This window comes from Notamacropus eugenii, chromosome 7, assembly GCF_028372415.1.
Source record: "Notamacropus eugenii isolate mMacEug1 chromosome 7, mMacEug1.pri_v2, whole genome shotgun sequence".
In the NCBI taxonomy this organism is placed as follows: domain Eukaryota; kingdom Metazoa; phylum Chordata; class Mammalia; order Diprotodontia; family Macropodidae; genus Notamacropus; species Notamacropus eugenii.
In genome coordinates, this window is record NC_092878.1 from 17,185,441 (window position 1) to 17,196,684 (window position 11,244).

An 11,244-nucleotide genomic window follows, 5' to 3' on the forward strand; every position below is an offset into this window, starting at 1 on the left:
TGTACCTAACTCCAAGTCCAGCACTGCTCCACCTAGCTGCCAGTCAAGTCTTCTTTCTAGAGAAAGAAGTCTAAGTGACAGCAATAGGAGGAATAAGTTCATCAGTGAAGCACCTACTAAGTGAAGGGCATTGTGCAAGTTAATGAACATGCAAACACAGACTCTGCCCTAAAAGGGAGTACATATTACCTAGCAGGAAAGAAGAGGTATGTAGCAGCGTTTCCTGAAGTGTAAAGGAGGGACCTGACCGCAGGAGGTACTAAAGCCAGCATGGAGCAGCACTGGCTCAAGAAGTTGACAGATCGTGCAAAGTAAGTAGACCTGTAGATTCATACAAAAATGTACCTCTACCTCTTCTGCGTAATGGGGGAGAAAGGACGGAGAGCGGGGTAGAAGAAGGAGGGTTAGCCAGGAAGAAAGACGTTGGTCCCTCCTGGCCTGGGTAAATGTGAGTACCTGATTGCTAGGGTGAAACAGTTTCTTAAAATAGGTAAACTTTGAACTTGATTTTAAGGAGGGGCTGACTTCTCTCAGAAATGTTGGACCCTATCAGCCCCTCCTTAAAAATCAAGTTCAAAGTTTCTTTATTCAACCAGCTAAGAGCAAATGCATCACAGGCCTTCTGGGAATCTGGGGCATTTCAGGAATACGGAGATTTCCCAAATCAGAGTGGGGGCGGGGGACAGAGGAGGGTTGGAGGAGTTCGAGACCACCAGAGGGAGGCAGACCCTCCTCATGTGATTAAAGTGGGGACAGGCAGGGGACAAGCTGTCCTCCGGATCCAGGAGAGGATGGGCGGGGGTGGTCTCTACCCTTCGCTTTGGAATCTCTGACTCCTTGTCCTAGGCTTCTCCTAGTTTGTCCCCATTTCTTGCCATTTCCAAGGGTCCCCAACTTAAATCTTCTCCAAACCTCTTAGCTCTAGAGGGAGAGGATGGGACCTTCCAGCCTCTCCATCCACAGGACGCTCCCCACCCACCATCCCCTATCCCCACCCACTCACCATGAAGCTTGCCACCCCCATGCACCCACACCTTCCTCCACACGAAGGCCAGGCGCCAGAATAGTGGAGCCCTAGAAGGAAAGGACCCAGGTTGGGGGCGGATGAAAGGGAGGGGAGGTGGGGAAGAAGCAGTGGGAGGGGGAGAAAGCTGCAGGGGAAGGGAGAAAAGGGAGAGCCAAAGGCCGGGAAGGGTAGGAGAAGTGGAGGACCAGGAGGGGGCTGAGCATTCCGAAGAGCATCCGGCTTCTGCGGAACAATGGCCCCGGCCCTCGGGGCGGGAGATGGGCTAGGGTGGGGGGGTGGCCGGGGAGGATGCAGGAGGGGGCGGGGGAGCGCCGACTCCCCAAAGCGGGAGGCTCCGCCCCTTCCCTGAGCCTTGACAACGCCGGCTCGGTCCGCTCTCCGGCTCCCCCTCCCTTCTTCTCTCCACCCCGCATCAGGCTGGGCCCGGGGCCAGAGGCGCCGCCGCCGCCGCCACCACCGCCACCACCGCAGCAGCAGCAGCCCCAGGCAGACGCTCTGCAGAGCTGGGGCCCGCGCCGAGCCTCCCGAAAACATGAGCCAGGGCAGCCCGGGGGACTGGGTTCCCCTTGACCCTGCCCCCGGGCCCCCCCCACCACCCAATCCCTTCGTGCACGAGCTGCACCTCTCCCGCCTTCAGAGGGTCAAGGTGAGATGTGAGTGGGGGAGCCTAGGGGAGAGTGGATGAGGAATGCAGGAAGCACTAATGGGGATGGGGCCATGTGGGACGTTTGGGCCCTGGGGGGGGGGGGGGGGAGGATGGCAGTGGGGAACTGGGAAGACATGAGCCTTGGCAGAAGGGAATATAGGAGAATGGTTGGGGGGATGGTACCATGGGGATAAAGACAGATAGAATAAATGGAGGACTGGGAGGGTTGGGAGGGTGATGGTGAGGAACCAGAAAGAGACAGAACCAGAAAGAGATGGAGGACACTGAACGAGATGAAGATGGCATTCTAAAGCGACTGAGGACTCTGAGGATGGACTTAGGAGGTTAAAAGGAACTTGGGTGGGGATGATGAATGTTCCACCTGGGAAATTGGCTTAGAAGAGAAGACCATCGGATTACCCCTGCCTGTGTCCCTATGCCCTTCCCACCTCCCCCCAACCCCCTGCACTGCAGCACCTTGGGGTGGGGGGAGGGAAAGTTGGCTGCAGGAAAAGGAGGGCAACCTCAGACCGGTCAGAAGGTTGAGAACTAGGAAAGGAGCAAATAGGCTTGACTGGTTTCTACTCCCAGGGCTAGGCTCTAGAGGCAGGGATTTGTTTACCTACTACCTCCCCAGGGTTACTGCCAGGCTCCTGGCAACTCTAACACTACCTCCCTAATCTGGGCCTCAGTCCTCTCCCCTCCCCCATGCCAGGGTATTACTGTTAAACAACTTGGGAGGTAGGAAAGAGGTGAATACTGTGCCAATATAGCTCCCAAATTCATCCTCCATCCCAGAGAGGAGAGAAGAGGGTGTTCATGTTGCTCTGTTGAGCTACATAAGGGTTGGGGGGGGAGGCTAAAAGGCAGGAAAGATAGGGCTCTGATCCTTCTTAATCTTCGATGTGCCTGTTCTCATCAGGGTCTTCACTGCCCTTATTCTGCACAGATACTCTCTCCCCCTTCCATCCCTCTCTCAACCCACTCTCTTCCCCAGTTTGTTTCACTAATCCAGATTATAATCTTATGTTTGCATAGCACTTTAAATGTGTGTTTTTACATCCATTATCTTTTTTGGCCACAGAACTATAGTCTTAAATAGAATTGGAATTTTCTCTCCCTTCTAGTTTGACCTGTCTCCTTAACTTTCCCAGATTCCCCCTCCTTCCCAGTATACCCTATCTCTAACCATATCACCTGTGCCATCCTTTGCTCTATCAGGAGAAAGGGGGAAGCTCTCTGGGCCTGCTTCCCATCCCTAAGAAAATGAGTAGGCTGTATAAGAAGGTCTTCCAAGTTCTGACAGCCCTACCCGCCTCTCCCTGTCCCTAGTTCTGCCTGCTGGGGGCACTGCTGGCCCCCATCCGAGTGCTCCTGGCCTTCCTTGTCCTCTTTCTCCTTTGGCCCTTTGCCTGGCTCCAAGTGGCCGGTCTCTCCGAGGAGCAGCTGCAGGAGCCAATCACAGGATGGAGGAAGTAAGTGAGAAACCAGGAGACAAACAGCAATGGCTATTTCATTGCACAGTCCTTTCTTGCTACCCACCCCTTTCCTCTTTTTGAGGAAGAAAACAGAGTGGGTAGAGAATGTGGGGAGAGCATGAATCCACTGGTGGGTTTAACACCCCGTGGGTGGGATGTTTCTTCTGATCTACCCCTGCTACCTGGGACACCATCTCTAAAATGGGATGCTGTAAGTAGATTGGGTCACATGACAAGATTGTCAGACTCAGTTCTTTTCCCAGAAGTTTTAACATCAGGGTAAGATCCCCTAGCCTAGAATCTTGACTGTTTTTAGCCATCCTGGGGGGGAGGAGGAAGAAAGGGAGGGAGAGAAGAGTCTTGTAGGAATAATACAGTGATACTTCCCAAGTGTCAGGGACCCAGGGGTGGATGAAGGGGAGTGGATTTGCCCTCCTGATACCCAGGCTTACTTTCTACAGGACAGTCTGTCACAGTGGGGTACTAGGCCTGAGTCGGCTACTCTTTTTCCTCCTGGGCTTCCTCCGCATCCGGGTTCGAGGTCATCGGGCCTCATGCCTAGAGGCCCCGGTCCTGGTTGCTGCTCCCCATTCGACCTTCTTTGACCCCATTGTCCTGTTGCCCTGTGACCTCCCTAAGGTTGTATCCCGAGCTGAGAACCTCTCTGTACCAGTCATTGGAGGTAAGAGAGCACTCAAGGGTTGAAGGAGAACAGTTGGGGGGGGGAGGAGATGACAGTTGAATGGAAACCACCAGGGATTAGGGACACTTGAAGGAGAGCTGGCCTGGACTCCCAAGGGGGAAAGGACCACTTGGGTCTGTGTTGACAGTGACATGCAAATTAGCAACTTTTGTAAATTACTGCTTGGCCTCTCTATCAGAATAACAGGAGTTAGAATTTTCTTAAAAATACCTAATCTAACCCTATTTTACACCTAAGGAAACAGGCCCATGGAAGAAAAGTGACTTGCCTCAAGTAACATTGATAGTAAGTAGAAGTGAGGATTCAGAATTACAGGGGAAAATCCTCAACCCAAGATAATAATAAAGACAGTATGGTATAATGGGCAGAGCACTGGAATTGAAGTCAGGAAGAAAGAGGGTGAATATTTAGGCCAGTTACCTAAAAAGAGAGAATTAGAGAGAAACGGTGTGGCATAATGGATAGGATGCTGGACTTGGAGCCAGCAAGACCTGTATTCAAATCTCACCTCAGATACTAATTAGCTGTGTGACCCTAGGCAAGTCATTTAACTTCTGCCTTCCTCAGTTTCCTCATCTGTAAAATGAGGGTGTTGGACACAATCCTAAAATAGGTCATTTGGTTGCCATCAAAGCACAGATTACAAGACACTTTAGGTATGGAGAACAGTGGATAACAGCATCTCCAAGCTTGGGCCTGGAGCTAGAAAATTGAGTGCTACTTCTGGTTCTGCTTCGTTTACTAGTCTCCTACCCACTGGGCATGTTACTTAATGTCCTTTCCTCTGTTTCATTTTCTCTATCCAAATAAGGGGGTAGAACTAGATGGTCTCTTAAATGTTTTCCATCCCTAAAATTCTATAACATAACCAATCCTACTGATTTTACTTCTGCATCTGCCTTCCTCCCACGAAGCACTTCTCCGTTTCAACCAAGCCATCCTAGTGTCCCGGCATGACCCTGCTTCTCGAAGAAAGGTAGTGGAAGAGGTTCGAAGGCGGGCAACCTCAAAAGGCAAGTGGCCTCAGGTAGGTCCAGGTTCTATGACCCCTTCTGAGCCTCTCTCTTTTTATAGGACCCACTTCCCAGTATACCACTTGCCAGTTTCTCCACTCCAACATTAGCAGCTAGAGTATCACCAATACTCAGTGCTGTTCTGCCCTCTCTCCACCCCCTCTTCCAGGAAAAAAGGCATAAGATGGTTATACGTGGACCTTAGGGCATAGGAGTAGTGGGCCTCTACATGGAACGAGTAGGGGGCCACTTCTAATAAAGTCTCTTGAATGTTGGGGGGGTAACCCCAAGAAGTGGAGGGGAAAAAATTCTCCAAAGGGGTCACAGGAAGCTACCTAGCCATCTCTTGTGCCCCTGTGGGATGCCTTGAAAAGGCACACAGCCATCTCTTCCCTCCTTCCCACCTCCCTTCCCATCCTGTTTCCTTATTGTACTCCTTAGGTGCTGTTTTTTCCTGAGGGCACCTGTTCCAACAAGAAAGCCTTGCTCAAATTCAAACCAGGTGAACAGGGAGTGGAGATGGGGTGGAGGTAGAAGTAGAACTAGAAAAAAAATAAGCATCAGAGTTGAGGAACAGTTTGGGATGGGGGAGACTCAGAATTCTGGGGGAGGGAGTCAAGTGGTTCAGAGAATTCATAATGACCTTTAGATAATACTAAAAAACAGTCAAGATCTCAGGTTGTTAGAAGTGACCTAGAGCAGAAGACTGTTGGGGGTTGCCCTGACCCTTCATCCCTTCTTCCCCCCCCCCCACTAACCTTTATTTTGGGTGTTGGGCATGGGGTTTAGGAGCTTTCATCGCAGGGGTGCCTGTGCAGCCTGTCCTCATCCGATACCCCAACAGCCTGGTGAGTCTGAATCCAAGAAGGCGTGAAGATGAAAAGGGTTTGAATCTGCCCTCATATGGGATAGGGGCCAATTATCACCCACATCATGGCAGAAATTGTGCATAAGCTGGGTAGAAGGGGCAGAGCTGGCAGAATCTGGAGGAGGGGCAGTTTCTGGAAAGAATGAGCAAGGCTTTCCCCTCATTCCTAATCTCTGCTTCTCCCTTAGGATACTACAAGCTGGGCATGGAGAGGCCCTGGAGTGTGAGTCCTGGTGGTGCCCCTGGGCATGTGGTGGGGGAGAGGAGGTGGGAGTTGAGGGTGGGGTGTGAAAAAGGGAAGGGCTGAGGATTCATCACAGGATTCTCAGCCTACCTACCACCAGGCTGGCCAAGCCCTCCAGAGGTCATCCAGTCCAATTCATCCTGCTAACCTTAAGACAAAATAACACCTCTCCAGTGTCTTTCTCCAAGTCTGGAGAGAACTCCAAGAAAGGCACTACCTTAATTTTAATTGCCTTACCACCTTTTCCAGAGTCTTACTGACTAGCATAGTCTAAAAGTGCTTCCTGCTTTCCTATTCTAGTTGGAACTTATTTACGCGTATTCTGTTAGTAACCTCATCTTAACAATGAAACCCTCAGGGCCTCCTCCATATCTAACCTTCTTACTCCTGGGGCTCTTTTCCTCTGACACAACTCGCTAGGGCTCACCATTTCTTTAACCCTTATGTGGTGATTAGTCCCAACTAATATTAAGTATAGCAGGATAAGATGGCTGTGCATTTCCTCTCCACTCCTCTTACCTACCCCTCCAGTGCTTCCCAAATAAATGCCTCTCCACACAGCTGTGTTAGCTAAAAGTCTACTTTGAGGACTCATTTAAAGGGCATGCTCCCTTCTTGAACAGAGCCAAATGGCCTGCCACTTCCCCCATGATTGTTGAGGTCCCTTCCGGAAGAGTTGAGATAAGATCCCTACCCTGCTAGGCATTAAAACTCTCTTCTCTCCCAGGCTCAAAGTTCTCTGGCTTACAGCCTCCCAGCCTTGTAGCATTGTGGATGTGGAGGTAAGAAATAAAAGGCCCTGGGGAAACAGAGTAGGGGATGAGTAGGTGCCCCCAGGAAGATATTCTTTACTGGGGCATATGTTTGCATTTCAGTTCCTCCCAGTATATCAGCCAAGTCCCGAAGAGAGCAGCAACCCCACTCTCTATGCCAACAATGTCCAGAGGGTCATGGCACAGTGAGTATCCTTTTTGCATACACCCAACTTCTGTTCTGGTTCCTAAGGCCAATGGCGTAGAGCCCCTGTGGAGAAGCAACAGGTAAGAACTAGCAGAGTGGAAGCAGGGTAGTGGAGTGGGAAGCCAAAGTTCTAGAGCAGGGAGGAGAACCAGTCAACAGACTCTTGGAAAACAGGCATGTGAGTTCTTAGGTAATGAAAATTCAGAGATTATGGTCTGCCTTCTCCAGCAGGTAGACATGGTGCTGTCCCAGGTGTTAGATCTCTGCACAGCTTTTTTCCATATTCCTCTTCACCTTACAGGGCCTTGGGAATTCCTGCCACAGAGTGTGAATTTGTGGGGAACCTGCCCGTGACTGTGGTTGGTCAGCTAAAGGTGGCATTGGAACCCCAGCTGTGGGAGCTGGGAAAAGTGCTTCGAAAGGCTGGGTGAGTGACTTGGAATGCAGGGCAGAAATTTGGAAGAAGAGGGCAGATGGGGGCCTAAGAAAAGAGACGATCAGAGGGAAATAGTGAAAGAACAAGAAACACACAGAATAGGGATTGAATGAAGGCTGGAATCCCAAGGAAAGGGGGAAAAAGGAGAAAAAACAAGGAAACCAAAGGCAAAAAGGAGAGAGAAAGTAAACCGCCAAAGTACGAAAGGTGGGAGACCTCGAGGGACTATTAGTTAAGAGTAGTCTGGGAACACACCCAGGCAATCCCACACTGGGAAGACTCTAGGGACAGACACAAGGTCAGAGAAGCATGGTAAGAAGGGAACTGGTCCAATTTCCCAGCCTGAAGCACTTCCATTCTAGTTTGTCCCCTGGTTGTATGGATGCCGGAGCAGAGCCAGGCCGGAGTCGCATGGTCAGCAAAGAAGAGTTTGCCAAACAACTGCAGCTCTCTGATTCTCACACGGTGGCCGGCGCCTTCGACTACTTCCAACAGGTGAGGAGGGAGGTGGGATGGAGAGTCTTGTCACCAGGGGTCCTATTCTCTGAGCCCTAAAGTGAGTAGTTTTAAGATTTAGGGAACGCCTTTCAGTGGATACATTAGAAACTATCTCTGGAAAACAATGAAAGCCATATTGAAAAACTTCCCAGAGACCTCATCAATCATTTTGTTTGCATCTGTCTTATGCATTCATCAGGCATTATTTTGCATTATAATGATTTGTGCAATGTGCCATATCCCCCATTAGACTATAAGCTCTGTGTTGGCAGTGACTCTAAACTTGGTATCTCCCCTAGTGTCTAGCACAATGCTTTGCACAAAGTAGGTGCTTATTAAGTGTTTGTTGAACATTAGATAGCCAGCTTGGGGGGACTATGGTAGGTCCTCTAGCTTCTGTATTTACTGTCCCTCATAGTTCTGTCCAGCCATGGTAGACAGCCAATATTTGTTGAACTAAACAAGATAAGGAAATACAGGGAGAAAATAACAAGGACAGTGTCATAGATTAGTTGACAGCAGTATCTGGATACTGTTAAAGTGAGGGAAGCATCTGGTCTCATATGGAGCCAAGTTCCTCTCTGTATGAAGAAGATGAGATGGAGTAATTAAGCAGAGTAGAAGACTGAGTGCTTGTGGCTTGGCAGTTCTGGTACCATAACTTACTTTCATCCCATGAATCTTAAATATACATGTTTTGCCTTCTTTCCTTGTCTGTGGGTGGCCCCCTCCTCAGATAAATCCCATAGAGCTCAGAGGAGAGGGTGGAGGTGGTAGCCCAGACACACATTCTTCCAGTAATCTCCAGTTCCACTCATAAACTCCTGGTTTATGTCATTCAGGAGCATCCAGCAGCAACACTGTTAATGGCAGGTTACAGTGCTGTTCCTCAGGGAAGCCAAAGCTTCAGCACATCCCCAAGGAATTTTCAATAGTCTTGACAGATTTTTTTTAAAGAACCTGGGAGTTGCCTGTATTTCCTAAAAATTCCCAGGCTTTTTCAGGGAATTCCTGGTATTTCAAAAATGTCTAGTGGCTTTGCCCACTGGAAGAATTATGGTGTTCCTGGAAGATGCCTGGTGTTTATTGAATGCCAGAGTTCTTCCTTATCCAAAACAGATAACATGGCTCCCACAAGTTCCCCAGAGCAACAGAGACAAACCAGATCTAATGGTTCTCAAAGTCAGGGGACCAAAGTTTCCAACAATCCCCCAGAGGACCAGGAATGAAGTAGATGTTCTGATCCCTCCCCCTCCCTTCTCTCTCTCTTTGTCTCTTTCCCTCTTCCTCTTTCTCCCTCTCTCTCACTCTCGCACGCACACGCACACACATGTATATGTACACAGCAAGCATACTCCCTTTTTAATACGTGATGCCAGTGGCCATCTTTCTGTGTGTCTGACCAGTTTTCCCACACCAGTCAAGACCAGGAGAGTGTAAAACCAGTTCATCCAGCTTGAGGGCAGTGAATAAAGGGTGTTGACATGTGTGTTAAGAATGTCAATAACCTGGAGTTTTCCTGCATTCCTTAGGAATTCCTCAGGAGATTCCCTATAGGAGAGTCTTGGGCACTTCCTCCAGGAATAAGAAATCACTTTATCAGGTGACTCAGGAGTCCACTTGAAGATGCCCATGGTATTTTAGGGAAGTTCACCCTTCAGCACCCCAAAGGGAAGTAATTCTGCCAGGAAATGTCATTTTTAGGCAGCTGATGTAGAACTGGGAGATGACATATGGTGAGAGGAAAGGATAAATGAAGACCCTTATGCTTGCATTATTGACCCCAATGCCATGATAAATCCCATTTTCCCACAGGATTCCAGTGGTTCAGTGGATTTCCGAGATGTGGCTCTTGCCCTGGCAGCCCTAGATGGGGGCAGGAGCCTTGAAGAACTGACTCGTCTAGCCTTTGAGGTACTAGAAGGGGTGAGGGGACATTGCTGGATATGCAGAACATGATCTCCCACCAAAATACCTCAATAGTTTATCCTAATGTTTTGGAGAGTTTCTAGAATCTGAGGTTCCTGAGCCACTGCCACTTCAGTTAGATCACAGCAAACCTTACTATGGGGAGACCTAGAAAAAAATCGGGATAGGCTAGCGCCTGGAGTGATGGCTATGAAGTACTGAGTTTCTACTGTGATCGGCCTGGAATAGTCTTGGGGAAAGGCCGTGTAGGGAGGGAAGAATGTGTTGGGGACAGGTCATCTGCTTGGTGACTTGGGAGGATCAAGGAAAGATATAATCCCAAGCTAAATGTTCTCCATCTTTTCTTGTTCTGGGGGTTTTTCCCCTCTGAAAAGCTCTTTGCTGAAGAGGAACCAGAAGGATCAGGCCGTTTGTTGTACAAAGATGGCTTTGGCACCATCCTGCACCTGCTGCTGGGCTCACCCCGAGCTTCGACTGCCACTCTGCATGCTGAGCTGTGCCAGTCCACACCTACCCAAGGCCTCTCCCTCTGTGAGTCACCTCCTTCAAAGCCTATCCTCAAGGCACTGTGGGAAGGAGTGAGGAGGGATTGGAGAAAAGAAATACAGATAAACACTAGGGTTGTGGGGAAGAAAGGATGCTGAGAATCAGAACATGTGAGTTTTAGAAAGAGAGCTGGGGTTGGGGCAAGAAAGTCAAGGAAAGTAGTAAGGCCTGAGGAGAGCAGAAATCTGTTTCAGGAGAGCTGGAACTATAGAAAGCTGGGACTGAGGATACATGAATTCTGGAAAGAGGTCAGGCTGGGCAACAACTTTGTGGAAAGCCTGGAATCTGCTCCTCCTGGTGCTATGAAAGTCCTCTTTTTCATCACCTCTTCTGTCTTTTCCTTACCCTATCTCCTTTCCTTCCTACCTACCTTATTTCACTAGGCCAGTTCCAGAACTTTTCCCTGCACGACCCACTCTATGGAAGACTCTTCAGCACCTACCTACGTCCCCCATATACCCTTCGGGCCAACCCCCAAGCTCCACAGGCCATATCTCACAGCATCCCTACCCCAACGTCCAATGGGACTGTGAACACCTCCAAGCCGAAAAACGAGTGAGAATCCTGGCCCCACCTCACCCCTTTATTCCTAGCTCGATCCCAGCCCCTCAGACTCAGGGCAGCACCGGGGGACTAGCCCATGCCTCCATCTCTGTTCATGTGACTCCTGGTTTGACTTTGTTTCGTTTTTTTTTTTTTAAGTTGATTTTGGTTTTTTTGTAAGAAACTATTTTATATATAAATATAAATCTATATCTATATCTATTAAAAAAAAAACATAAGCTTAGCCCTATCAATGGCACAATTGTTTGGAGGCTTGGCAGTTGGTTTGCTCATCTGAGTATTCCAAATGTCTGGGCACGACTGGACCCCCCTAAGGTCATCCAAGATACAAC

General features: G+C 49.3%; 1 protein-coding gene across 4 annotated transcripts; it reads left to right on the top strand.

Annotated features, from left to right (window-relative positions):
- The first annotated feature begins 1,047 nt into the window (after positions 1 to 1,047).
- Positions 1,048 to 11,135, top strand: LPCAT4 (lysophosphatidylcholine acyltransferase 4). 4 transcript variants are annotated; one of them, XM_072625249.1, is made up of 15 exons: positions 1,048 to 1,093; positions 1,444 to 1,673; positions 3,006 to 3,148; positions 3,613 to 3,833; positions 4,769 to 4,881; positions 5,309 to 5,369; positions 5,657 to 5,715; positions 5,924 to 5,958; positions 6,707 to 6,761; positions 6,855 to 6,937; positions 7,241 to 7,366; positions 7,738 to 7,870; positions 9,689 to 9,787; positions 10,177 to 10,333; positions 10,732 to 11,135. In XM_072625249.1, exons 2-15 carry the CDS (start codon positions 1,560 to 1,562, stop codon positions 10,905 to 10,907), a joined length of 1,575 nt encoding a protein of 524 aa, XP_072481350.1. In that variant the 5' UTR covers positions 1,048 to 1,093; positions 1,444 to 1,559; the 3' UTR covers positions 10,908 to 11,135. The 4 variants fall into 4 exon arrangements, with proteins under 4 accessions (XP_072481350.1, XP_072481349.1, XP_072481352.1 ...); XM_072625248.1 differs by lacking the exon at positions 1,048 to 1,093 and having other exon boundaries at positions 1,197 to 1,673; positions 7,717 to 7,870; XM_072625251.1 differs by lacking the exons at positions 1,048 to 1,093; positions 1,444 to 1,673; positions 3,006 to 3,148 and adding an exon at positions 3,204 to 3,362.
- Positions 11,136 to 11,244: the final 109 nt, after the last annotated feature.

Coding starts and splice junctions, on each gene's coding strand:
- LPCAT4 (XM_072625248.1), top strand. CDS start 1,560: ATGAGCCAGGGCAGCCCGGGGGACTGGGTTCCCCTTGACCCTGCCCCC. Junction 5,716..5,923: donor TCCGATACCCCAACAGCCTG/GTGAGTCTGAAT, acceptor CTTCTCCCTTAG/GATACTACAAGCTGGGCATG. Junction 9,788..10,176: donor TGACTCGTCTAGCCTTTGAG/GTACTAGAAGGG, acceptor CCCTCTGAAAAG/CTCTTTGCTGAAGAGGAACC.